This window comes from Pezoporus flaviventris, unplaced genomic scaffold (assembly GCF_033815535.1).
Source record: "Pezoporus flaviventris isolate CSIRO_AGI_PZ_B2104156 unplaced genomic scaffold, CSIRO_AGI_Pfla_v1 ptg000059l, whole genome shotgun sequence".
Taxonomy (NCBI): domain Eukaryota; kingdom Metazoa; phylum Chordata; class Aves; order Psittaciformes; family Psittacidae; genus Pezoporus; species Pezoporus flaviventris.
Genome location: NW_026892607.1, coordinates 2,037,262 through 2,064,763, shown reverse-complemented (window position 1 = coordinate 2,064,763; position 27,502 = coordinate 2,037,262). Strand labels below are relative to the sequence as shown.

General features: G+C 46.5%; 3 protein-coding genes across 9 annotated transcripts in view; 2 read left to right on the top strand and 1 right to left on the bottom strand.

Annotated features, from left to right (window-relative positions):
- The window catches only part of MIER1 (MIER1 transcriptional regulator), a 37,196-nt gene extending 32,675 nt beyond the window's left edge, over nt 1–4,521 (bottom strand). Inside the window, exons 1-2 of one of the 5 annotated variants that reach the window (XM_061469714.1) lie at nt 4,322–4,410; nt 3,820–3,918 (exon numbers count right to left, since the gene is read on the bottom strand). Coding sequence is in view for 2 of the 5 variants with exons in the window: in XM_061469710.1 (XP_061325694.1) it covers nt 3,459–3,467 (9 nt within the window). In the remaining 3 variants the exon portion in view is untranslated. Of the gene's footprint in view, nt 1–3,458; nt 3,598–3,819; nt 4,283–4,321 lie in introns of those variants that run through there. The other 4 variants (XM_061469715.1, XM_061469712.1, XM_061469710.1 and 1 more) reach the window with 4 other exon arrangements.
- On the top strand, nt 3,466–25,088 carry DNAI4 (dynein axonemal intermediate chain 4). Of its 3 annotated transcripts, none has more exons than XM_061469688.1 (18): nt 3,466–3,822; nt 5,076–5,201; nt 5,988–6,151; nt 8,713–8,822; nt 9,089–9,245; nt 10,919–11,058; nt 12,751–12,924; nt 13,406–13,609; nt 14,613–14,848; nt 16,299–16,385; nt 17,771–17,922; nt 18,729–18,886; nt 19,068–19,189; nt 19,857–19,955; nt 20,579–20,805; nt 21,530–21,683; nt 23,701–23,848; nt 24,658–25,088. In XM_061469688.1, the coding sequence occupies exons 1-17, from the start codon at nt 3,466–3,468 to the stop codon at nt 23,803–23,805; spliced, it is 2,772 nt and encodes a 923-aa protein (XP_061325672.1). In that variant the 3' UTR covers nt 23,806–23,848; nt 24,658–25,088. The 3 variants fall into 3 exon arrangements, with proteins under 3 accessions (XP_061325672.1, XP_061325673.1, XP_061325674.1); XM_061469690.1 differs by lacking the exon at nt 3,466–3,822 and adding an exon at nt 4,639–4,746 and having other exon boundaries at nt 5,076–5,214; XM_061469689.1 differs by lacking the exon at nt 23,701–23,848.
- An 8-nt stretch (nt 25,089–25,096) lies between these two features.
- Nucleotides 25,097–27,502, top strand: INSL5 (insulin like 5). The gene is made up of 2 exons (XM_061469717.1): nt 25,097–25,903; nt 27,211–27,502. The coding sequence occupies exons 1-2, from the start codon at nt 25,609–25,611 to the stop codon at nt 27,450–27,452; spliced, it is 537 nt and encodes a 178-aa protein (XP_061325701.1). The 5' UTR covers nt 25,097–25,608; the 3' UTR covers nt 27,453–27,502.

Here is a 27,502-nt window from a genome sequence, read left to right as displayed (position 1 = left end):
CAAGGCCAGGTTGGACACAGGGGCTTGGAGCAAGCTGCTCTAGTGGAAGGGGTCCCTGCCCATGGCAGGGGTTGGAGCTGGATGAGCTTTAAGGTCCCTTCCAACACAAACCAGGCTGGGATTCTATGATACTACATCCCTAACTCTCCCACCCCACCTCTGACCAAACAAAACCACCCTCCTTCCCATGCAGCAGCCCTGGTACTCTTCAGAGTTAGTAAAAACCAGCCAACACAAACCCTCACCATTTTCCCATGACTTTTGCCTCTTCAGTATCCTGGCAAGTGCCTGTAGCAACCTGACCGACGCATCTTACCATGGCACAAAATAAAGTAACAGCAGGAATTCAGCATGTCTGGAAATTACAGGCATTATTTAGCTGCCCATCCCTCCAACACAAAAGTCTGACCCGGGCTCTGCAAGTTCTTTGAATCAGAAGATCTCATTCTGACAATTTATTCAGACATTATAATGGCTGAACAAACAAAAAAGCCCATTCGCTTTCACCTACCAAGCTTTTCAGTCCAAAAATCTTTTCTTCTCAATAGGCATTAAAACACTCGTGCTTGGGAAAAATATGTATCAGCATTCACTCCTCCACAAAAGACTAAATAAGCAGCTGAATGCATGATACAGTGATATTCACAAAGCCTGAGCTGGTCTTAAGTTCAACATGCTTTCTTTCTGATTTAAAACTCGAACAATCTTCTAACGTGGTGGAATACCAGGACTCAAACCAGTCATGTGAGCATGCTTTGAAGGAAAATGAAGCTCTAGCACAGGCAATTAACCCCAAAGCTAAAACCAGTTTAATATATAATCAAAATCTTTTGGGTTTGGTCTGTCCTTTACTCAAACTGGTGCTTCTGTGAAAGTGAAATGCAGTTTTTGTTAATTTAGTTTCAGTTTCTGGCCTCATTTACTCATTACCCATTCAGAGCTCCTGTCTGAAGAGCCTTCCTGTCAAAGGCAAAAAGGTTCATATTGATATCATTTAATTGTTGAGGTTTCTATCTCCAGCATTAAATCCTGGCTGATTCTTTACACCTAAAATCATTTTCCTAAGGGGCGAGTTCCTGTGCATCCCTTCAGAAGAGCTGGAGCGATACTTTCCACTGGGGAGCGATGGGAAGAGGGCAGGAGACACAACAGCAGCATTATTTTTCCACCCACATTTTCAACCCAGGCTGATCCCAGGCCCCTTGTGTGCTGTGACAGCCAAGTCCCAGGGCTGCCTGAAGAATCAGTTTTCCCTCATTCCCAATCAACATAGCATTATCCCAACACCCCCTCCTTCAGCACACCACCACATAGCAGCAGTTGCCTTCAGTTCCTCCAGGCAGATGGCTGACACCATTCAGTGAGACTTCCCATCCTATCCCCGATATTTCCTAAATTGTGCTAGGAACCATACTGAGGACGTTGCTCCAAGCTTAAATCACTGACAGAAAGTCTTATTATCTTTCAAATTCTGCCTATTCCCAATGCAGAAGGCAGAGCAGCCATGCAAACAGTTGTGTGAAGGACTCAGCGGCTGTGAAGGAACATCAGCTGAGCTGCTGCTGCCACCCCTGTGCTACTGAACTCATCCCACAGGTGGATCAAAGCTCTCACAGCCCCTTGATGCTGCTCCTGCCTCTTAACCTCAAATCAAGAAGCCAAAATAGGACAAAGAATTTGCCTTTGCTTTTCTTCACAAAAACCAAATGCTGAGGGGGAGGGGAGAAAACCACAAAACTCTTAGTTTCTTAGTAAAATATCAAGACCAACACATAATAGAAGCCTGACCTGTTGGAACACCATCCACAAGGTGAAACCCAGAACCTGCCTGACCTCCGTAACCCACGGACCTTTCGCTGCTCTCTGCAGCACGAGTCCCCTCCAACTCTCAATGCTATCACTGCTGCAACGTCAGTGCAAGTACGTGACAACAGAGAATAGGAAGTACTGCAGCGTCCTGCCCATGCCTCTTCAGCAACATGGTGACTTGAGCTCCCCCCAGAAAAGAGCTAAGCAGGAGGATTTCACAATAACGCTGCGTTTAATTAACTAAACTTACAAGCAATTGGTGAAACTTGAGACACAAGCCCTGAATACTGCGATGCCTACACCAGCACGGGCCCCAGCGCGCCTCTGCCACTTCACAGAGCACAGGGATTTAATAGCCATGGGTTTTTGGCCAAGGAATAGCTCAGAGATCAGACCTATGATTCTCTGCCCCTTGAGATACAGTAAAAAAAAGCCCAGGCAGATCCTTTAAACTTCTAAGATTAGATTAGTACATGCCGTACCAATAACAGGAAGAATGCTTCATTATGGTTTTCATTTCGGGGGGAAAGATAAAATAAATCTCCGTAAAAAGCCACACGTATTCAGGAATTTCAAAGGAAGAAGGAAGAAACCTCATCTGTAAAATATTCTGATCCCAGTACCTTGAACACCCCCCCAGCCTGGCTGGAAGAAACTGCTGTCCCACACAAGCAAGGTGCTGGTTGTTGCTGCTTTAACAGCATACCTTTCAAACAAGCATTTCCAATTCATTTGTCAACACTGCTCAAGCAGCAAATTACCTTCAGATTGGAATCTTGGGATCATTTGAAGAAAACTTAATGAAACATTTATTCATCTGTCCTAACTTGCCTCCTAAGAAGCAGGAGAGCTGTTCACCCAGATCCTATCGGGATGGACAAATCCACACCTCAATAATCAAACACGTATCTCGCTCTGCCTCCCACATAAGAAAAGAGGTCAACAAGCCTTTTCCCACTTCCTGCAACCCCTCTGAATAGCCCTTCTGCCTTCTTCAGGAGAAAGGTCTCCCTCCCAGGAGACACCGTTCTACCTGTAAAGGCAATCCCCCTTTGTTCTAACGACTACAAGAAGGTATTTAAATATACATTTTAACCTCAAGCAACGGTGCTCTCATCAAAGCCCGGGAGAAGCGATTCTTTCGCGCTGGGACAGACGGCCAGAGCTGGCAAGCGGCGCATCCCTCTCCACCCCGAAGGGCTCGCACTCCCCCCGCCACAGCACGTAAAGCTGCCCCACTTCCCACCCCAGCAAAGCTCAGCCCCGTCCCGCGGGGGGCACAGGCCCCGCTCCCCTCCTCCCGGGCGGGGGACCCTCTCCAGCATCGCCCCTCGGCCGCTGCCGCCGATAGAGCCCGGCTCGCGGACGAGGCGCAGACCCCAGCCCGGAGCCACCGCCTCCAGGCCCCCGGCCCGCCCGCCCGGGCCGCTCTCAGGTCCCGCCCGCGCCCCGCCGCCGAGGCGGGCCCGGATCCCCCCCGGGGCTCGTCTCCCCGTCCCGGGGCAGCAGGCCCCGGAGAGGAGGGGGGCGGGCGGCCCGGTGCCCGGCGCGGCCTCCCCGGCCCCACAACTAACTTATGGGACGCTCCGCCCGGCCGCGGCCCCGCGCAACAAGTTCCCGGGCGGGCCCCCGCCCCGCCGCGCTCTCACCTCCGCCATGTTGGCTGCGCGGGCGGGCGGGCGGCGGCGGCGCGGGGGGGGGGCAGGCCCGGGGAGGGGTCACATCGCCGCCGCGGCGGAGGTAGCGGCGCCGGCGGGTCACGGTCTGCGCGGCGGCGGAACGGAGCGGCGGGAGGGAGGGAGGGGGCACGCCACGCACGACGTCACGGCGCACGGGCGCGCGCCGCCAGCGGCTGTCACTCAAGGCGCAAGGCCCCGCCCCCGGGCTGTCAGCGCCGAGGCGGCGGCGCCGGGCGGGACCCACGGAGGGCTCGGTTCCACAAGCGGGGTTCTCCCGCACCCGGTGCCGCTGCCTCCCGCCTGGCTGCTGTCCCCCGGCAGCCGTACTCACGCGGTGAGGTGGGGGAAGCTGTCCCGGCGCGCTGCGAGGTCCTCAGGGAGCGTGGTGGGGGGCTCCCGGCGGGGTGACCCCGGCAGCGTTATGTTGGTCCTATGTGAAGGAAAACACTAAAAACAAACCCCAAAACAAGCGCCCAGACCTAATTCTGCTGCTTTTCTCCCTAAATCCTCCCCCGGCTGCCTCACCCGCCCAGGCTCGGTTCTGTCCCAGCGCTGGCGCAAGGACAAGCACGGTCCTGCGGGCAAAGGGGAAGAGAGCTCCTGATGCAGCAGTCCGGCATCGCAGCGCCGGTAACGGCGAGGAGCGCCTCGGGGAGCCCTGCCGGGCCTGCGGCGGCTCCATCCCGCTCTGCCCGCGCACAGGTCACTGACGACCGCGGCTCTCCCGGCAGTTTTCCCAACCAAACGCGTTTCACACCCTCAAAACGCGCCCGCGGCACATCAACTGGGCCACCTCATCCCCCCCCAATCCTCCCCCCTCCGAAAGCCCAGACCTGCTCCGATCCCCGCCACCGGGGCAGAGCTTTACGGAGGGAGCTCCAGTCTCCCCCGGGCCGACGAGGACCTTTGTGCTTCAGTGACAAAGGGGGCGCAGGGGAGGAGCCCCGGGCTGGGCGGGGGGCGGCGGAGACCTGAGCCGAGGCCGAGGCGGGCGCGGAGAGGGGCCCAGGCACGGGCAGGCCGCGGCCCCGCGGGGTCCCTCCTCAGGCGGGCGGGCGGGCGGGGGGGCGGCCGCGGGGTGGGTAGGAGGGAGCACAGCGCAGCCCGCGCTGCCGCACGGCCTATCGGCGGCGCCGTCCTTGGCAGCCAATCCCCGCGCCGCGTCTTGGGGGCGCGTTGCCGTGGTTACCGCGCGACGCGGTGGCGCGGCCCTGGCTGCCGCCATGCAGGGCCCCGGAGGCGGCCGGCGGGGTCCTACGTGAGTGCGGGGGCAGCGGCTCCAGGCGTGCCGGGAGGTGGGGGGGGGAAGGAGGGACCGGGGCACCCCGCCACAGCAGCCCCACTCGCTGCACCCCTCGCCCCTTCATTGCCACATCAGTGCCCGTCAATAAGCTCATCCAGCCCCCTGCCAGGGGCAGGGACACCTTCCACTAGAGCAGGTTGCTCCGAGCTCCGACCAACCTGGCCTAATTTCAAGATTCACGTCCTTTAAACCATTCCTGAAAGTTCAGGGATAAGTAGTTCAGTGCTTGTATTTCCCTGTTCGCATTTTACTGATCGAAACAAAACTTCTGTGGCCAATTCCAGGCTCAGGCAACCCTCGAGAACAAGTTTTTACAGTTACAGACAGGGGAGCATCGCAAGCAGCATCTACAGGCACAGAGCGGGGAGCTGCAGAAGCCAGTCCACCACGTCCGAGAGAACTGCAGACAAGTACATCATACGGGTGAGGAGACAGTTACGCTGCTGCCAACAGTTCGGAATATTTAGTTATGGTGGGTGTTAAAAGCTGTCAGGAAGTGGGAGAGGGAAGAGGAAAGGAAAGGCTTGTCTGAACCTGAGCTGTGGAGGAAGAAAACGATCACAGAGCTTAATCTGTTCTGAAATGGCAATGATGAGTCTCCAAACCCAATCTCCAATAGTAAAAATTTAAGAATAACAGCTCTCCTCCTAATCTGACAACTACTGGCTTTCAAATCCATGTGAGACATTGCCTGTACCACTTCTGCGTCTTCACCTAAAACTGTGATCTGCTGTTTAAAGACCTTCCTGAATACTTCCTTACAAGTAAATAATCTGAGCAGTACAATAAAAATGATGCACAACTGTTCCTTTGTTGCTTTTGCTGCACTGTTAATTTGAGTTGAGGAGACACGGCCCATAAACCACTGTTGGCAGTCATTACAGACTAATACTATAGTGATTATAGAATAATAGTCATTTCATCGTCATCATCATCATCATCATTTGAAAGAGACACTAGGACTGACCAAGGAGAGGAAGTGGGTCTGACATCCAGACAGATATATTTTTTCCAGTCATTTGCAGCCATTTCTATCGGGAGAGTTCCAGGGGGCTTTCCCATCCTTTCTGCCAGCTTCCTGCCTGGATCCAGGTCATCTTCCTGTTCCAGATGAGATAAAATGTTGCAAGTGTCATCACTGTCACTTGTTGTGGGGAAACAGTGGAACTATTGTAACTATTTAAGTATTTCTCCAGGTTTTTGATGAAGGAAAGGACGTGACACCCCATCCACTCTTCCAACCAGACCCAAGTGCTGCTGCACTCAGGCAAGACAAGCTCTCTGGAGCCACAGGATCCATTTTGCTTGCTCTTTTTCCCACGCAGCAGCTATCAAGAACTAGTTTAGCCTCCCTCCCATGGTAAGTCAATGCACTGGTTCTTAAATCTGACCTCAAACCTAAAGCAGCCACACTCCTGCTCTTCAGAGAGCTTTGGAGCTGGAGTTACTGTGCAGGGCTGTCCAAGTACAGAAACACGCTTGTCAGTCTTCACTTAAAATTTGGGGACTAGCACAAGTACAATGAACGGAATCTGTCTGTATTCATGGCTATGTTGGAATTCCTGCTGAAACACTCACGAAGGTGGACTGGGGCACACACTCCTGTGATATCTCTAATTTCACTCAGATTCTTCTTACTTTGATTCTCCCCCTCTACTGCTGAGACACCCTCCCCCCAGTCCCGATCCAGCTCTGGGGCAACAGCACAAGAGGGACGTGGAGCTGTTGGAGCAAGTCCAGAGGAGGCCACGGAGATGCTGTGAGGGCTGGAGCAGCTCTGCTCTGGAGCCAGGCTGAGAGAGCTGGGCTGGGGCAGCCTGGAGAAGAGAAGGCTCCTGAAGGGGAGACCTGAGAGCAGCTCCAGTGCCTGAAGGGGCTGCAGGAAAGCTGGAGAGGGGCTTGGGACAAGGGCCTGTAGGAACAGGCCAAGGGGAATGGCTTGAACCTGCCAGCTGAGACGAGCTCTTAGGCAGAAGCTCTTCCCTGTGAGGGTGCTGAGGCGCTGGCACAGGGTGCCCAGAGGAGCTGTGGCTGCCCCATCCCTGGCAGTGTTCAAGGCCAGGTTGGACACAGGGGCTTGGAGCAAGCTGTTCTAGTGGAAGGGGTCCCTGCCCGTGGCAGGGGATTGGAACTGGATGAGCTTTAAGGTCCCTTCCAACACTAAACCAGTCTGGGATTCTTTGATTCCTAAACCACATATGTTTAGGTAACATACCAGAATGGACCAGTTTTAGAGATCACAATGAGCACCTCATGGTTCAAACCGACAGCACATGAGCAGCAGCCTTTGTACTGGTGAGGGCTGCACACAAAGTTACAACAGAACCTACACAGGCACACCACAAAACACTGTTTAGACATTGAGGAGGCAGTGCTCTGGTTGTGTTCTGGCTGCCCGAACAAGGCTGTGCAGTGGAGGTGGGGCACTTGTAGCTTGTTAATAACACTTCCTTTAGCTACTACAGATCCTTTCTGCCTTTCCTAATCTTGGGTTGTTTTTCTTTTCAAAACTGGAATATATCAACACCCTCCCATCTATGGGATGGGAAACATGAGGCCTGGTTTCACTGAAGAGCTACAAATTTATTGTATTTTGTCTGTTTCAATGTCACTTCTTAAGTAGAGAAAGTCCTTGAATGTCTCAGTTCAAATACCTACACACTGTTAACACAGTAAGAATCCTCTATTTGTAACCAATTTAAGCAATTTAACACTCTGTGATTATGTGCATCCATTTCAAAAGATGCTCTTACACAAAAACATTTGAGTTAGAGCTGCTGAATTACATGTTTCACTACTTAGGAGCTTTATTTACAAACCTTCAGTACAGAGGGAATAAATGAAGTCAATGGACTTGAGCCATTTTCTCTTGGGGTGAGAGATTCAATTAAGTAATGCAAATGAAGGTAAAGGACTATTTGTGTTTCAAATGAAACATAATGAAGCACATCACTGTATCAAACGGTGTGTGCTCACTCAGACTGCACAAGAGAAGATGTTATGTATTTAGTCCAAAGGGACTAAAAGACTGGTGAAGTCAGCCCTAGGGATAAAACACAAAGAAAAGCTTTATTTACTGTTTTCTTTGGCAAAGTTAATGCCATGGTGATGTCTGAGAAAGAGGGATTGCAATTTGGGAACTCTCTCCTTGTCATGTTTTCTAGGCTGGCTGTTAGAAAGGATAATCCCAGAGGAAGGGATATTAAACAGGAGCGAACAGACACAAAAAAAACCGACTGAAGAATAAAAAGTGTCTCCTGAAAACTAAACACATCATTTTTGGAGACAAGAGGGCTTTATTTAACAGACAAAATGAAATTATTTCACTTAGTTTTAAATACAAACCTTAAAAACTGTCTTTTTCAACTGCTTTTGCTCAGCTGTTGAGGCAGAGAAAATCTGCTGACAAACCTCCCAACTGTACCAAGTTTTGAGTTTTACCTCTCATTCTCACACCTATCCCTTCTGTGAACATCACCAATGGTTTTTAACAAGCTGGTCCCTTCAAAAGAGTTTCTGGTGCATTTCAAAGACTCTTCAGTGCACGCAAAGCACCAAAGGATGTGAATCCTGGTGGAGATAGGTGCTGTCTATGGGTGAGCCTTATCACACAGTGGGCAGCCAACACTTCACGTTCGTATATGATAGGGCTGAATCCAAGAGCTCAGTAGCTTCTTTTCCAGCAGCTCTTTAATTCCTCAGGACTTGCTGCCAGAGGAATTCTTCCTTTTTAAGTCTTCTTCAAACCATTTATTTTCTTTCCTAAGCCTTCTGCAACTCCTTTCACAACACAACCATCACCGTATGTGCTTACAGTCTTCGTAGTTTATCCTGGTAACAACACTGCTATTTTTGTGGCATTTTGCTAAATGACATCTGGACCCTCACATACTATTTCTGCTTATTTCTTTGTTACTGAAGGACATATGGAAGCAGCACCACTTCTATATCAAATGCCTCAATGGCTGAGTCCGTACTGGATGAAACGGCAGAGCCTGGCTCTCGAGGGGACACAACCATTAGTTGCCCTGGTAAAGAACATAAGCTATATAATTAAAGGCTTAATTCTTCTTTGGAGCACTAGTTACCTGGTAAAGAACATGTGCTGTATAATTAAAGAATTCATTTTTCTTTGGGGCACTGTGATTTGTGAGACTCTGCAGTCTGTGGGTGTGAGATGCCTGGCACTTCACTCAGTGCCTCACAACTGATCATTCAATACTATCAGAATTAATCTGTCTTCTTCGACATTTAGAGCAGAAAAGGTCTCACTTATGGATCTCATCTAATTTTTCAGATGTGCAGGTGAGACAAGAGGAGATAAAAGAAGAACTGACAGAAGCAGACTTAGATAGGAGAGTGGATATTTACCTCACAGAGACAGAAACTATCTGGATACTGGATCTGCCAGCTGTTGTGATGTCTACAGAGTCAGAAGATGCTGAAAGAGTTCTGTATGTATCTCCGTAGTTGTGTACACACACATATGCTCGGCACACTCAATTTCTGCTGGTGGCAAAGTCTTGAACAGGCTGCCTACACACAGGTTCAGTACTCTGACTACCACAACCAGTCATTCCACTTTTGTTTAAAGCCATATTGGGCTCGAGTCTCTCTTTTGACACAACAGCTTAAAATTCTTACAGCTCCATCTTATTGAATAAATTAATTCTCTCTTTCACTGGTAAAAGAAGGCAGATTAGCAAAGGCAGGGGATGGTAACCAGAGAACACACAGGTGATAGGGGAAAGAGGAGATGGAGAAGTGTGGAATACGGGAATTACAGGATTTAATTTTGGTGAAAACAGTATGAAATTGTAAACATTTGCACTGATTCTTGTGTGTAGCTTTACAGCTATACATGAATTAGTAACAAAAATACAAACTCTTCAGGCTTCCTCTGAAGCTCTTCCAGTGCTCCTACCTAGAAGAAACCTCACCCCACCATGAGTGACCTCGCCTGTTAAAATACTGTATCCCGTCCTTAGTTGCATCTGGTGCATTTCTACTCCAGTCTCCTCCCTGGACTGCCATGACCTTTGGTAGGGAGTAAACACAGAGCACACAGGGGTTTGGCTTACTCCCAGGAGCTGGCTGGGACAGAGTGCAGCAAAGTTCTCTCCATGATGGATGTCAGACTGCTAGACTTGTCACATGGCTTTTGTAAATGGCAGCCCTAAAGCCTGGGATGCACTGGTCTGCAGCTGGCAAGTCAAACAACTGACCTACGGGAGGCTTTTCTGCTAGTACAGAACCCCAGACTGGTTTGTGTTGGAATGGAGCTTAAAGGTCACCCAGTTCCAACCCCTGCCTCGGGCAGGGACACCATCCACTAGAGCAGCTTGCTCCAAGCCCCTGTGTCCAACCTGGCTTTGAACACTGCCAGGGATGGGGCAGCCACAGCTTCTCTGGGCACCCTGTGCCAGCGCCTCAGCACCCTCACAGGGAAGAACTTTTGCCTAAAATGCTTTTTTATTTATGTATATATATCCATATATATACACACACACACACAAAATGTTCATGGTAGGACTCCAACCCCCACTGCCTGTGAATCGAACTGGTGTGATTTGGGGGAAAAGGGAAGAGGAAGAGCACCCTATGAATCAGACTTAGCCAGTGTACGCAGCACACAGTGCCAAGTATAGGAACAGGCAGTGACTGCTCCTGAGCACAGCAGCCTGTTTGTGATCTAAGGTGGGGTATCACCTCTATCTGCTGTTAGAATATTTAAACCAGAACAGTAGAAAAAGCTTCACAATCCCTACTGACCATTCCAAAGAACCTGAGGGCTGGATGAAACAGAAATACTCTAGTTTCATTTCTGTCTCCCAGATGCACTGCCCTTCACTCCCAAGCGATGAGAACTACACACTTCTGAACCCTCTGAAACCCACCAAAAGTAGCTGATGTCTACCTTTGCAGGCCATTTCTGGTTTAGAACAGCATCACAAGGTCACAAATAGCTGCTGAAAGCCAGTACATAGACTGAAATAAAATCCAGCAATCAGAAAAAAAACCAAGCAGTAAATTTATGCCATGGAGTATCCTTTCCTGTCCAACATGTGAAGTTGGATGCAAATGGTTTTCAGACTGTCAATGTACACTTTTTTCCCTTCTTTCTGAGGGAGCGGAACAAGGTTTACACTGACATATGCAAGAGCAAGGCTGACAACGATCGCTTTGTGGAAAAAACAATGCAAACCCTCAACGGAGCCACCAAGAACAAGGAGGTGCAATGTGACAGAATCATCATGGAAGACAAAGGTAAAGTTCCCAAGGCCCATATAGAAAGGGTATTTAATAAGAACAGGCTCTCACTGATTGTACCCTCGGCAGTTTATTATTAGAATCATACAATCACAGAATGGTTTGGGTTGGAAAGGACCTGAAGATCATCCAGTTCCAACCCCTTGCCACAGGCAGGGATGCCTCACACTAGATTATGTCACCCAAGGCTCTCTCCAGCCTGGCCTTGAACACTGCCAGGGATGGCACATTTACCACTTCTTTGGGTAACCTGCTCTTTACCACCCCCACGGGGAAGATCTTCCTTGTATCTAACCTGAACTTCCCCTGCATAAGTTTTAACCCATTACCCCTTGTCCTATCATTACAGTCCCTGATGGAGAATCCCCCTCCAGCATTCAGTTTACTTACTGAACATTTATTTGGGCAAACTCCAGCCTTACAGCTGTACTGTGGGACCTCAGCAGACTCTCTGTGCACAGTTTGGATACTGAGGAAAGGGTTTTCTTTTCATCTTCCATCCCTAAGCAGAAGACGTCTCCTCAACTTCAAGAGCCACTTTGATTTGGGGTGGCCTTTTCTGTCCTTCCCAAAACTCAAGCACTGGTTTTGGTGCACTGTGTCTGTTGCAATAAAACAGGCATTACATTAGCAGAGAGCTGCTGTGTCCTTCCTGCCTCAGCACCCTGCAAGCAGAGTTTGGTGCTCAGGAGGCAGAACTTGCCCCTACTACTCAACTATGCTCCTGAAATATGAAAGGACAGTTCCCTTTTTTCCCCTTTGCTTCTCAGTGATGCTGATTTCTATTTCTATTTGTCGTAATGCAAAGAGAACCTCTGGTATGAGATTGAATTTCTTGGGGAAAGCAGAAAATCTTGGCAGTCCCACAAGATAGATGCGATTTTACACAATGTTCAGCCTCAATGCTCTAAAAAAAGGTTATACCGGAATATCAAAGTTTTAGATGCATGTGCTGAGCTTTGCTTCACTAAGGGCATTTTTTTTGGTGTAGGAGGCCAAAGAAAACCATGGGAATTGTCATTGCAAACTTTTTCCTTTGTTTTCATTAAATGTATGTAAAATGGGGGGGGGGGGGGGGGAAGAAGTAAAACAGATATTGATCTGATTTGAATAACATATCTTCCCCCTTTCTGCGTGCCTTGAGCATCAACAGAGCTCATTCCAACCCATACCTGAAAAGCTGAACACGCAAAGGGAAGGCTATAGAGCATTGTTTGACCCTGCTGAAGGGAAGCCACATACCCAGCAGACCCCACTGGAGTTGTTGCAGTCACACAGCAGCTGCTGCTACAGCCTTGTCTGACCCACAGTTGGGTTTAAATCTCCTCAGCCAAACAGTTGGGAGCACAGTATGGGAAGTAAATCTGTAATCTGAAGCTGTACATAGTCTTTACCATAAGGAATCACAGAGTGGTTTGGGCTGGAAGAGACCTTAAAGCTCACCCAGTTCTAACCCCCTGCCACGGGCAGGGACACCTTCCACTAGAGCAGCTTGCTCCAAGCCCCTGTGTCCAACCTGGCCTTGAACACTGCCAGGGATGGGGCAGCCACAGCTTCTGCATTCGATCCATTTCAGTGTTCCATCACCCTCACAGGGAAGAACTTCTGCCTAAGATCTCATCTAAATCTACCTTTACAGTAACATACTGAAACAAGAGACTTGCATAACACAGTGTAATTCATTCCTAGGGGAGATGGTCACTTCCTGGGACTTTTATGATACATTTAATGCATTGGAAATAGAACCAATATTCAAAACAGAAGGCAGCACAGATAGCAAGACAGAGACCGCAACCGAAACAAGCAGCAAACCTCACACCACTAAAAAGCAGGATCAGACTACCCCTGTCTCGTCTACCAAAGGTAAGCTTCTTCCAGTTTGACGTTCCTGCCATGTTTTCATCCTTCTAAACCATGCACATTCCTACGGTGTGTGAAGAAAGTGCTTGAGCTGCCTGCCTGGCACTTGGAAGAGAGTTTGCCAAAGAGTCTTGGATAGGTCTGCACCGAGACCGTCTGTGAACTGCCATCATATCTTAAATCTATTTATCTTAAATACAGATAAATAGCCAGTGACAAAGTTTGCTGGTCTTTACTTAGGACAGTAGAAGCAAAACACCAATTGTGAATAACTCCACTAGTGTCTCATCATAGTACTTGAGCATGAAAATAATTAACAAAATTAAAGCCAGAAAAAATTAAGAGTGGAAGTATTTTTTGATGATGACAGATTCTTCTATGCTTTTTTGCAGGTGGAGGAAGAGGAGATTTCTTATCCCCTTGATTTTTATGTGCTGAGTATTTTCATGTTCAAACTGGCTTTTCCTGTGTTATCTGTTGTCAGGCAGCACAACTTCTATGACTTCGGGAAGTGCTGCTGTTGCCAAGAACCAAGAGGAAGAGGAGAAGGAGCAGGAGGAGTACCAGTCAGAAGCTCTTCCAATACCAGAAAACCTTCAGAAGGGTTTATTTTTCATGGAGAGGATTCTAATGGAGAATATTTTCCAACCCAAACTTGCAGCTTATCGGCAGTTTCCCATCCTTATAGGTTTGATTATTATTGACTACCCTGTTTTCAGCACAAGGTTTTGCACGCTATTGAGTCAGAGTCCTGTCCCTCATCCAATATCTCTACAGACAAGTCATTTAAGAAGTAGACAAAGGAAAGGAGACTTTAGGAGACGGCAACATGTACTTTGTAGTTTGAAACTCACTTTAACACGCATCCCTACCATACTTGGTACAAAAACTGAATACATGAGTCCTCCTCTCATCACCACAAACTGACTTACTCAAAATATCAGTCAAACTTGTTTCCTGACAGTTAAGATACAGATTAATTCTGCTACTTCTCCAGCTACCTGTTTTCATTGGAATGTCTTTTACAGTTTGTTTTGTGGGGATTTTGGGGGATTTATTTTATGAGGACACTGACGGTAAACAGAAGTTTTAGCCCGATGGATGCTCAGTGTCTAACAATATACATTCATTGCAGACTGTAAGAGGTATACCCTGGGCCAATGTTCTAAGTAATATTTTACCTTGTACAGGAATTCCAAGTTAACATAGGGATTAAAACAAAAATCAAAGGCAGAGCTACACTGCTGATATTGTATGGTACCTCCATGTCCTAGAGTTACAGTTTCTCAAGCAATGAAAGTGTTATATCCTGTTGCTCTTCAGGAACTAACTACAGTGAGAGCACAACAAAGGCGAGGAAGACTATGGCAGTTTACCATGTTCTTACTCTGTTAACAGTGATCTGAGATCAATTTATGATTTATACATTATATAAAGGGGTGACTAAACAAAAATACTTGGCAAACATAGTCTAAAAACATGCCCTACACTTGATTTTCCCAAGTAATGAGCAACTTACTACAGCACCACGTAACTTAGCTCGGATGTGCTAATTCTTCAAATCTTTACTTCATTTTGGGTATTTTGCTACTCAATATTTGCTGAAAGGGTAAATATCTTCTGATATGAATGACTGGAGTTGGATGAGTGAAATGTTACTACCCAGACTCTACCATATTGGTATGTTATAGATCCTGGAGTTACATCAGACAGTAATGGTACAGACGAAGACAAAAAAGAAGCTAAACAGGAAAAGGTTGACAGGCAAAAGGATGAGCAAGAGGCAGCATTCACTGATCCATCAGTTCTGTCAGCTCTAAAAGAAGAAACTGCACCAGTTCCCACACTGGAATGGCTGTGGTCTTATGCATGTGGTTTAACTAATGGTCACAGCGTGAGCAGTATGGCCTGGAGCAAAGTAAACCCCGTGAGTTCACAAATCATCTTCTAAGCTGTTTCAAAATGGTCTAAGCCATTGTTGGTATAAAAATAACACCCTGATTTTGATGTACTTTGTTGGGAGGGGATATCAGAGAAATGGATTCGTCTTTATAGTCAGGTGGGCTGTCTTTGCATCTCACCCTCTGCATTTTGTCCTTTCATATAACAATACTGCTACATTATCCTACAGGTTGCACCACTGCAATAGGCTTTTCCTACAAAATCTGTCACAACAGCTTTAACTGGTTCAGAATTGAAGTTAATTGGTCCAGTTTACCAGGGGCAGTCACCTGAACAACAACAACATTAAGATAATAGACTTGGGCTGTTATAGAATTGGAAGACTGAGTTTAACAACCTACTGCTAAACTTTTTTCATCACAGTTTATCACAGAACAATATAATCCCAGCCTGGTTTGTGTTGGAAGTGACCATAAAGCTCATCCAGTTCCAACCCCCTGCCATGGGCAGGGACACCTTCCACTAGAGCAGCTTGCTCCAAGCCCCTGTGTCCAACCTGGCCTTGAACACTGCCAGGGATGGGGCAGCCACAGCTTCTCTGGGCACCCTGTGCCAGCGCCTCAGCACCCTCACAGGGAAGAGCTTCTGCCTAAGAGCTCAGCTCAATCTCCCCTCTGGCACGTTAAAGCCATTCCCCTTGTCCTGTTCCTACAGCCCCTTGTGCAAAGCCCCTGTCCAGGCTTCTTGTAGCCCCTTCAGGTACTGGAAGGCTTTTATAAGGTCTCTCCTGCGCCTTCTCAGGATACCACATCTTTGTTTCTAACTACAATCTCCCAGGAAAGCAGCATTCATCTAACTTTAAGGACAAGACGCAACACAACAGGCACAGATTTCTGAGCACCTGGACCAGGTTTATTCAGTTTGGTTTCAGTGGAGGTGAGAATGACTCAGTCATCTCCTCTTTCACTGCAACCTAAGGCTCAGTTTTTCCAACAGAGCTCTCTTATGGCCACAACAAAAATAATGAATGGAAGGAAAGTAAAAAGCAGGTGAGGATGAGAAACATAAAACCAGGAAGATTGCCCCAAGGGAAAATGGAAGAACATAAAGACCATTTCACACTGTTAGCACACCAGATGCCCAGATATGATTAAGTTGGACACGTTTATAGACTTAAAACTTAGAATTAGAGGGCAAACAAATACCTTTTAAAGTGTTAGTTTCTCTGGAAAGGAACATATTTTTATGCTGGCAGGAGCGGGGATTGCAAACACAACTGACAGTGACTATAAATACACTTTTAGTTGAAAGAGCTTCCAGTACTCTAGAAATTCTGTTGTTCTTGTGTGTTATTCCACTTGCACATGAGCCTTATTTTTCCAGACTTTGCACTGTTAACAGAATGTTGCCTTTTAGAAATACAGAACTGAACTTCCAATTAAATTGAGGTTGTTTATGTTCATCTGTGCTTTCAGGATCTTTTAGCTGTTGGTTATGGAGCATTTGATTTTAAAGGCCAGAAGAAAGGCTTGGCTTGCTGCTGGTCACTGAAGAACCCCATGGTAATGAGCAACCACTTTGCTTTCTTTCTTTTTCCTCAATGCATTTTACTGCTATACTATTTCTGCTTTATATATTTCCCTCTTACTGTTTCTAAAAGCAAGACCTAGCAATGAGGTCGAATTTGCTATCACAAATCACACGTCTCTGGAAAACTGACTGATGACAGTACCTAGCAATGTGCTTAAATCTTGACCCCAGGAAAGCCCCTGTAGGAAACAGTTCAGTTCTATGTCTGTGTGTCCTCTCAACTGACATTTCCAGCAAGAGGTGATGACTGTATTGGTGGTTTGGTAACATGGACATCTGTTCACAGGAACTAAACTCATTACAGGCCGCCAAGCGACTAGCAGATGGTCACTACTCACAGGTAGTACCAGTCTATGCCAGGCAACATAGCAATGCAGGTCTCCGTGCCCCATTTCCAATCCCTAGAGCCACCTACCCAAGACTGTAAACCTGTTTTGTTACTATTGTGGGTAGGCCCAGGTATGTAGAAATCATTATTTAGACTGGAAGAAAGTCCTGAGCACAGCAAATGTGAAAATAAATCCACTTATCTTTTGTTTTTTCAAAATTCATAGGCCGTTTGTTCAGTAATTCCAAACGCTCATCACAGAGAAAAGGCGAATTTTAAATTCAAGGATTATCCTTTCCAATCCAAGAAAAGAAACCAAATCAAACAAACAAGATTCACACTGCACTCACACAGCTCAATCTTAGGGAACTTGATTTTTAGGTGGTTGGTTTGGAGTAGACCCATCTAACTTATTTTACAGTGTAATATTTTGCATAGTCTTTATTTTCCCCTAATTACATCAGCTGCAGCAAGAAATCAGAGAATCCCAGCCTGGTTTGTGTTGGAAGGGCCCTCAAAGCTCATCCAGCTCCAACCCCTGCCACAGGCAGGGACACCTTCCACTAGAGCAGCTTGCTCCAAACCCCTGTGTCCAACCTGGCCTTGAACACTGCCAGGAATGGGGCAGCCACAGCTTCTCTGGGCACCCTGTGCCAGCGCTTCAGCATCCTCACAGAGGAGAGCTTCTGCCTAAGAGCTCATCTCAGTCTCCCCTCTGGCAGGTTAAAGCCACTCCCCTTGGCCTGTCCCTACAGGCTCTTGTCCAAAGCCCCTCTCCAGACTTCTTGTAGCCCCTTTAGGTATTGGAAGACCTCTATGAGGTCTCCACAGAGCCTCTCTTTTCTAGGCTGAAATAAACCAAACCCTTTAGAATATAGTAGCTGATTTCTGTCTGTGTTTCTATAGTCACTATGGTCATCAGCGCTTGAATTCTTCAGCAGAGCCTGGCAATTCAGTATCCAATGTTGAGAAGACAGAAGTAAATTAAGAAACTAATTTAAAACATCCTTGTGTTTTTCTCCTGGTCAGTGGCCAGAGCGCATTTTCCAGTGTGAGTATGGTGTTACTGCTCTGGATTTTTCCATGGCAAGCCCAAATCTCTTGGCAGTTGGAATGTACGATGGATCTGTCACAATCTATGATGTACAGAGCTGTAATGACACTGTGCTCTTGGACAGCAGGTAAGGCAATGACTGCACATCTCCTCTCACCTTCATCACCTCTTAAAAAGTAAAGGAATAGCCACAACTGAGGAGCTGAGGGAATAGTAACAGCTTAATCCTCAGCCACCAGCATTCTCCTTCTGTACTGCCATCGTTCTCTACTCTTACTCAGGGTGATAAATGCTTATATTGCTTTAACATCACTGGTCCTTATCTGAGGTATGACACTCTCTCTGCCTGTTACTGTGCATACAAAGCGAGTTCCCCATGTTGGAGAGGTGAAACAAATGAGCACCACACTGTAAGAAAATGTTACAAGTTACCACCACATACCATTTCATACTCCATGTACTTACTAAGACAACCCTGACCCACATAATAAACCCTTATGGGAAACCAGTTGCAGATGTTGGTGTTTTCTCACTGATTCCACTTGTCAAACAAGGAAAGAACATCTGAACAGGGGAGGGATAAGCAGGAGTTAAGAAGAAAATGAGAGAGGGGGGGAATTAGGGAGACATGCATCTTTAAGGGCACTCTCCTACAAGTCTCCTACAGGCTGATTTCATGATTCAGGTGTCAATGAAAGGTGTGTCAGCACATTAACAGTGCCCTGAACCTGGGGCACTGTTAATACCAAACATGCATGACAAAAGAAAAAGTTTCCTGGAGAAAAGAACCAATGTTCAGATTTCTTTCGTTTTGTTTTTAAGAAAAGCTAATAATATCTTTGTCATAAGACTTAACGTTCATAACAAAGTGGAAGGTTAATTATTTCTTGGTTTTGTTCATCTATGATTTATCACGTGCCTCTTTTGTCCCAGTGAATCCCCAAACAAACATAGAGGCCCTGTGTGGCAACTGAGGTGGGTGGAACAGGACAGAGGTGAGGCAGGAGGTGGCAAAAGAGAGAGACTGTTCTGTATCTCAGCAGACGGCCGAATAACCGAGTGGTATATACAGAAAAGACTTGACTGCACTGGTAAGCACCATCCTCTCCAGCATTCCTGCAGAGGCATAACACTCGAATTGCTCCATTTCATTTCAGGTGACATTTATACCAGTTATCATACATAAAGCATCTGAGAGCATTCCAAAGAAGCACGAGTTACTCACAGCACTGTCACATTCTTGTTTGACAAAAACTCTTGCTATTTGCACAGATCTGATGAAAATAAAGCGAAAAGGAAGTGAGAAGAAAAGATTACCAGGTAAGAAAGAGAGGAAAAGCGAAGCACTGACATCTCTACAGGCAGCTGGGATGTGCTTTGACTTCCACCCAAAGGTAGGCTCAGAATGTCCATCCTGGCTAAAGCAGTACCTGGGAAAGCCACACAGGAGGGGCAAGATCCTTAGCTGGAGCTACTTCAATATGCGCTAGGCTGGGACTTGGCACTGGTACTTGAAGCATATTTAGTTCTGACACAAATTGCTTCTTAGCTAGTAACAATTTTACCCAAGATGGATGAAATGTTAAACAAACATAACCCCTGTATGAGAACAACGCCATCATTTCAGCCATGTTACTCACATTCACCTTGGGCCAGATCCTAGGGCAGATCTCTGTGTGTTGGTCACATCAGTGAGAACTTGACTGTTCAGCAGCTCCCGAGCCCAGGCCCTACATGGCTCTTTAGCCAGCTAAATATTGTCCACAGAGTGCGTGAGGAATTCATGTGTTTGCCATGTGGACTGCATAAAGTCTGTGATTTTCAGGAGTCAGAACTCACAGTGTATGTTCTGCACAGAGAACACACATCACAAATCCCACACATTCTGGCACCACGGCATCTACTGCACATACACCTTAACAACTCAGTGCACAACAGCCTGGCAGCTCCATCCTTCTTCCTCAGTTTTGTCACTGCCAAACTCATGTAGTCCTTTCACAGACTTTCAGATGAGTGAGAAATAGGTTAATCCAATTTAGGCTACTTTTACCTTTCTTTCAGGATACAAACTTTTATCTGGCTGGAACAGAAGAGGGTTGTATCTACCAGTGCTCCTGTTCAAGCAACGGGCAGTTTCTAAAGACATACAGAGGCCACAAGGTAAGTGATAGTAGAAAAAGCAATGCCAGCAGAAACTGCTCAATTAAGTTCACAAATGTATTAGTTCCTTTGCTTATTTTTACTAAAGAAAACATCTGCAACAAAAGAAACCTAAACTACTTCTATCAGGAACACATTTCCATAGCATAAAGCATCACAGTCTTATCAGATCACTATTAGGATTTTTAAGTAAGCTATTAAATCTTGTATTATAAACTGGTTTAAAACTCTAGTTCTGGCTTTACATAAAGAAAACAACCAGTAATGTGACTGGCCTGCAAACCACAGTTAAACAGTCTCACCTCTGAGGAAAAGGTGGCAGAACATTAACAGCACCTCTTTTGCAGTTAAGTCTCTGCCTCATCCAAGAAGCTGCCCTCTCACCATCAGTCTAACAACTGGTGAAGGGGCAGAATCAGCTGAATGGTTTTTATTCCCAAGATCCCTCCTGCCTTATCACATCAGCTCCATCCTAATTTCCAATGGGTGACACATGATGCTGGTTTTGCTCTTAGGCTCAAAGGATAGCCAGAGTATCCATGAAAGCTCCCTATTAAAAACCATCCTGGGAAGTTGTAGCTCTAGAATAACACAAAGTTCTTTGTTTCTTCCCAAACACCAAGGGTCCTGTGTACAAAGTCACCTGGAACCCTCTCAGCACTGACATGTTCCTCAGCTGCTCTGCAGACTGGAGCATTATCCTGTGGCACCGTGATTCACAGACACCCGTTTTAACCTTCAGTTCTGCCAGCGCTTTTGTTCATGACATTATGTGGTCTTCAAAATCAGCCTTCATGTTCGCAGCAGTGAATGAAAGCAGAGTAGAAATTTGGGATCTTAGGGTCAGCATGTAAGTAAACACTTTTCTCAAGGAAGTTTCTGAAACTTAATGGCACAAAGGCTGCACACTATTGCCTCATCACTGTTGTTACTCATCAGTGAGCATTTGCTTGCTCAGCTATTGAAAGTATTGCATTTTAAAATACTCATTTTGTAACAGCACATGGTAGTTACCAGAGAACTGTGATTACAAGAGAAGGAGCTGGATGTTTTATGGAACTGATAACGGGCAAACTGAGCTTTGCTCCTGCAGAAATAATAGATTTCTGCCACAGTTAAAAGGAAAAAGAACTGAAACACTTTGATCTTTCATAAAGACAGGATGGTCAGAAGTTGAGGCAGCTCTCACATTTCCCCTCTACTGTAAAGCAGGTGCACATCTCACCTCAATTAACCTGTGGCCTTGCACTGCTGGGCTGTTCCATTCAGTATTAACCACAGCATGAAGCCCACATGGAGAAGGAGCCTGTCATATCTGGTGGTAGCAAAAAGCAAATTCTCTATATAATAAAGATATCACCCCCCAGCCCATATCAGGCAATAGAACAGATTTTAGGTAGCCAGGATATCTTAGTTAATAGCAGCTGGGATTTTTGTTATGGTAGAGGCCTAAACAAAACACTGTTTCACTTCTTAAGTTTTTGAGTGCATCTAGAACGTAGAAAGTAAACCATGCAACACCTATCAGGCTCAGTCAACACAATGTGACCTGTTAATTCTGGCCTTCACTGCAGCTTAGAGCCCGTGCTGTCTCGCTTTGCCAACCCAACAGTCAAATTCACATCTGTCCTCTTTGCTAAGAACACCGACTGCCTTCTTGTAGGAGACAGTCAAGGAGAAGTTGGTGTGTTTTTGCTGCACAACCTGGCTGCTCTCAGCAACAGTAAGGTATGATCTACATGGGAATGGTGGTAGCTCGTGGAGGCCTGTGTGCTTGTCTAGCATGTCATTCATGTGCAAGGAGGTTTCTGCTAAACACTAGCTAATAAATATTGAAACAGGTGGAATCAGATACAATCCCATGAGCAGATTAAACCCCGAGACGGTTCCTGCTCTTCTGCATACCACATCACTAGAGACCTCAGGAACAATGAAGTCAACATTTAACTTTAGGTTTCACTTGATCACAAATCCAGAGGTTGGCTACAGCTGGATTTGGGAGGGACATCTGGGTCAAGGACAGGAAGGTGGAGCTCCTCTAAATGCAGTCCGCAGGTGACTGTACTTGGCAGAATGCCTCTACCTGCTGACAATGCAGGACCTGCGCTCTCCTGGCCACCCCCAAGACAGTCTCACTGTGCTGGCGGCAGCAAACCCATCAGCCCTTTGGCTCTGCATTGCCCTCACTCTTCCAGAAGCCACCCTGGGTGCTCCAGCACCAGATGGATCTCTCCTCTGATCCATCCAGCCGATATCCATCTAAGCTTCATTCTTAGGGTAACACAGATTAATAATTTACAAATGTCAGCTTTGCATTTATAAATTCTGGTAATTACCAGCTTCATTTGCCAAGTGCTGTGAAACACAGAGCAAAAAGATAGTTGCCTTAAAAAATAAGAGCGAGGCCATTGTCATCTCAGTCTCCCCTCTGGCAGGTTAAAGCCATTTCCCCTCAGCCTTTCCCTACCAGCCCTTGTCCAAAGCCCTTCTCCAGTTTTCTTGTAGCCCCTTTAGGCACTGGAAGCAGCTTTATGGTCTCCGTGGACCCTTCTCTTGTCCAGGCCAAACAACCCACATCCCTCAGCCTGTCTTCATACCATACATGTATCATCTTGAAAATTAATTTGCTTTCTAAACAAGATGTATGTTTGTTGCTGACACTACAAACACAATCCAAGCAGGCCTGCCAAAAAGTGCTGTTTTCAAGGAGCATTGTTAGAAGTAAGCAGTGTATTACCAGAGTTCCAAAGAAGAATCAGCTGACACAACACAAACTACCTCAGCCTGTTTGCTGGATGCTCGCCACGCAAGCAGCTCTGCTCTCAGTTTGTAAACAGGAATTGTGAATCACTGCACGTCTTACACTGCTCTTTTTTTATCTCTTATTTTACAGGTTTAAAGCTTTACCATATATAGGATATAATGGGTCCTGCTGTAGGTGTTTAACAATAGTTAAACAATACCCCTTCTCGGCTGGTAGAGAGTGAGAAAGACCTATTATAGTATTAACAGAAACCATTTTAATGACTGAAAAAGAATAAACTTCTCCATGAAACTATATTGGCTAGAAACTGCCTTCAAATGCTCTACATTTTCCCCTGGAAGTCCCTCCCCGTCTCCCCCCCCCCGCATTAGACAAACAGCATTAATACACAGGGGGAACAGAAGGGTCTCCCGGATCTTTTCTCCTTGGAGTTTTCTCCTTCATTTTTCCACCAAGGTGTTTTCTCCTTGGGCTACTCAAAACCAAAAAAAGCCAAAATCACCTCCTGCATAGGTCACTCCAAAACACAGCCTAAACCCCTACCAGACTATCCTGCATCTGCCCTGTGAGATCATACAGTAAATGAATGGAATTCCCATGAGATCACAGAATCACAGAATCCCAGCCTGGTTTGTGCTCGAAAGGACCTTAAAGCTCATCCAGTTCCAACCCCCTGCCACGGGCAGGAACCCCTTCCACTAGAGCAGCTTGCTCCAAGCCCCTGTGTCCAACCTGGCCTTGAACACTGCCAGGGATGGGGCAGCCACAGCTCCTCTGGGCATCCTGTGCCAGTGCCTCAGCACCCTCACAGGGAAGAGCTTCTGCCTAAGAGCTCATCTCAGTCTCCCCTCTGGCAGCTTAAAGCCATTCCCCTTGGCCTGTCCCTACAGGCCCGTGTCCAAAGCCCCTCCCCAGGTTTCTTATAGCCCCTTTAGCCAGTGGAGCTGCTCTAAGGTCTCCCTGGTGCTTTCTTATCTCCAGGCAGAACAAGCATCTTGTCTTTCATCCCATAAACCACCACTGAGATGGAAGCTGAGCTCTGAGAGGCACTGGGTGGTCTGCGAGCTGCAGACCAGCCCACACTAAGCACAAGGAAAGACCAACCTTGTTCACCCTCTGACGAATTAGAGTAATATCAAATTGCCATTTAAACTCACCGTGTTCCACACTGACACTTTCAGAAAGCTCTTTACATGACATAAGTGTCCAGGCTGCTGGACCATGGTGTCTTAGAGGACTTCCAGAGCCTTGACTGCTCAAAGAAAATACAGAGCATTTCTACAGATGAGCCACTAAGATCAAGGATCTCTGTCACAGGAGCGGGGTGACACAAAGCTTGGCTGTAAAGCTCCCTGCCCACCTGCTGACGGGGACCATAGCTGCCTGCTCCCTCAAGCATTACATCTTGAGACATGTATTTCATAGATAAAAAACATTCAGACCCTCTCATTAGCCTGACAATAAACATCCAACATTTAAACACATCACTGAAGTTAAAGACCATTTGTAAAGCATTAACGTTTACTTCCTCCTGCATTCTGCACATTTTACAAGGACTGTGCAAGCTCACCCTGGACATAAAATTAATCTTTGTGCATTTCAAAGAAGGACACCCATTAAAGTGAATCATGTGTTAATCATTATTACAGATCTGAACAAAATACACCACATATTTTCCATTGGTGGTTCTAACTGTTTACTTACTGATGCTACTGGTAAAAAAACGAGCTTTCTGTCAAGGCTGTAACACATTGTAATTCTCCCTGTACACAGTGTAAACTCGTCATCTGGAACATTATGGTGCTGGAAAACACTGGTGCTAGGAAGTGCTGGAGATCTCCTAAGATCCTCCTGCATTTTGTTCTTATCACAGAATTTCTGACCTCGTAATTGCCAAGTTTTCTCCTTAAGGCATTTTATTGCAATATGTTTTTATAGAAGCTGATGGCAACTACAGCCAATGACATCCAAAACACCAGGAAGGGACCACTCTCATAATCTACTAACCTCTGGTCCTGGAGCACAGTAACACTGCTCCACCCTGCGCCAGTGAACCCACTTGTGTCTTTCAGCTACCACCAAAAAGACATTCTGATCTGTAGCTGTTCCTGCTCTGTTTAGAGCCATCTCCTCTTTTCCTTGCCTTTTTGGAGATGGGCCATATCCACAGGCCTCCCTGCAGAGACATTTGAGCCCTGCAGCTGCACTGTTGCTACTTCCAGGCAAATACCTATGGATGCAAACTCACAACCAACTCCATCACTCTGTACAGTTTGTCACAGCCAGTTCACAGCCAGCTCCATGTGCTGCAGGATCGCATCCTACCACTCGGCACACCAGGAATCAGAGCAGGGCACATGCAGGCTCTGGTCCCTCGGTACCCCATTTTTGTTGTGAGTGACTGCCCAGCACTGACAGGATACTTCAAAGCATCCACAGTTACCAGCCTGACAAAGAACAAGGCAGAGGTAATGCAAAAGCACACAACTGTGGACATCCCAAGAGTTAAATCCCTCTTGGTTTGTGATCACCAACAGAAAAAGACTGATGCCACTCAAACTGTAGTAACAGGCATGACTGGGAAGAGGCTGCATGCTGTGTGGGAAATACACAGGGATGACACTCGTTATCTACAAACCATGTAACAAACACCCTCTCGCTTCTGCAGAACATACACATCAATGGTATCAAACTGAGCCTGCACCCTTGAAGCATGTTGTATATACCATATATGTTCATATAGCAAAGCAGTTCCATAAGGAACTCCTTAAGGAGACTTTAATACCTGAACAAAATCCCAGCACAAATCCTGACACACATAAAACACCACATCACTGGAAGGAAACAAGTCATCAGCTTTTTTTTAGCAAACATTAAGTCATCCTCAGAATGAGCCGGTACTCAGTGGAGCGGACAGGCCCTTGGTATAAAGGTAAGGGTGGCAGCAGAACTCCCCACCTTGGCCTCACAGGTCCCTCCTGCCCCACCAACAAGCACTCCATCTGCAGCATGAGGAGCACAGTGCTAGCACTGGCCTCACTTGCACTCCTGATCACAGCACAGGAAGGCAAAGGTGAAGGGAACAGCATGAGGCTCTGTGGGAGAGACTTTGTCAGAGCCATAGTCTTCACCTGCGGCGGCTCTCGGTGGAAAAGGCACTTGACTGATTATCAGTACCTGTTTGGTAAGTACTCATTAACACATTACATTCTTATTGCCCCCTGGAAGGTGTGCCCAGCTCCAAGGGGATTCAGAAGAACCATGTCACCTGCAGACTGTGCCCAAGGGCAGAGCTGTGCCCAAGGGCAGAGCTGTGCCCTCGGCTCTTGCTGCTCCCCTGAACAGGCACATCTCAGATGCCAACAGCACAGGCTCTGCCTGGAGACAGCAAGTTTCCTTGCAGCTTGCTTGGCATAGCTTAAATAAAACGCATTTAGAATGAGACTTTCCAAATCAACCTGAGAAACCGCAAGTTAAGGCCAAGGCTACCACTAGGAATCTCTATAGCCCTGACATTTTAAATGTCAGGGACAGCTTTGCACAGTCCATGCAAGTTCTTTACCGTTATCTTCAGTAGGACACACTGCTTTCCCCGCTAGAAACTATATTACAACCTAATAATATTATAATTAAAGTATGTTAAATACATACTCTGCAATTTAAGTACCTTCATGTGGTGGTGTATATACTTGTATTTATTAGCACAGTTTTAGATAGAGTCAGAAAATTTGTCCATTACTGCTAGTAATTTCTAACTCTGATAGATTAAAATAACTAGAAAAAGGAAACTAAATGAGGCAGATGAGAGAAGCTGAGACTTTCTACACCTTCTATTCAAGTAACTTCAGACTTTTATGAAAACTCTATCATAGCAGCAGCTTTAAACAAACATAAAAAGTGATGCTACCTGCAACACCCTACCTGAGTCTGTTACAGAAGAAACCCCTGCTGCTAAACTAAGCCAGAGAACTACTACACCTTTACAAACTCCACAAGGCAGTGCCCACTTGTACCATGGTATTTAAAATGAACCCAAATTGCAAGTGTAACTTCAGTAGGAACATCCAGAACTTTGGAACTGTGGGGTATTTGATGCCTTAACACCTGCTTTTCAGGAAACCCACACCCAGCTCCAGGCTAACAGGCTGGTCAGGTGCCACTGACACATCAAATCACAGTTTTACCCTTCAAAACAAATATATCAGTGTGAGACTGATAAGGAAACTGTTCCTACAAAGAACACTCTTTAATATAAATCCATGAATTACTGTTTTTTTTTACATGCTAATCACAGAATGGGTATTCAGATGTCTATTTTAATACTGCCCTGGTAAAAAGTCAGTGCTCTGGTCCATCTTGGTTTTTCACAGTGGAAACACAGAGGATAGGTAATACCTTCAGCTCCTTGGCCATAGGCTGGTCTGTCTTTCTAGTAAAGATAACTATTACAAATTACTCATGATTCCGTGACTTCGAATTTTTATGTGCCAGAGAGTGAAAATCCCCTGCCTCTCTCACAAGAGAACAACGGCTATGCTGACCCCTCAACGTACGCAGACCAGAGTCTGGAGACCGACAGCGAAGAAATCCACAATGTCAAGCATGAGGCAGAGCAGGACTTGCAGCACTCCAGGAAAACATTTATCCTGCAAAAGCGTGAGGCAGCTAAGCTGCTCACCACATCCTGCTGCAGCATCGGCTGCAGTGAGAGGGATATCAGCACCCTGTGCTGAAAGACAGCAGATGCTGATGAGGTTTGATGTAACGTCTTTCACGTAATAAA

Coding starts and splice junctions, on each gene's coding strand:
- DNAI4 (XM_061469688.1), top strand. CDS start 3,466: ATGTTGGCTGCGCGGGCGGGCGGGCGGCGGCGGCGCGGGGGGGGGGCA. Junction 8,823..9,088: donor CACAACCATTAGTTGCCCTG/GTAAAGAACATA, acceptor CTAATTTTTCAG/ATGTGCAGGTGAGACAAGAG. Junction 14,849..16,298: donor CCTGGAGCAAAGTAAACCCC/GTGAGTTCACAA, acceptor CTGTGCTTTCAG/GATCTTTTAGCTGTTGGTTA.
- INSL5 (XM_061469717.1), top strand. CDS start 25,609: ATGAGCCGGTACTCAGTGGAGCGGACAGGCCCTTGGTATAAAGGTAAG. Junction 25,904..27,210: donor TGATTATCAGTACCTGTTTG/GTAAGTACTCAT, acceptor TTTATGTGCCAG/AGAGTGAAAATCCCCTGCCT.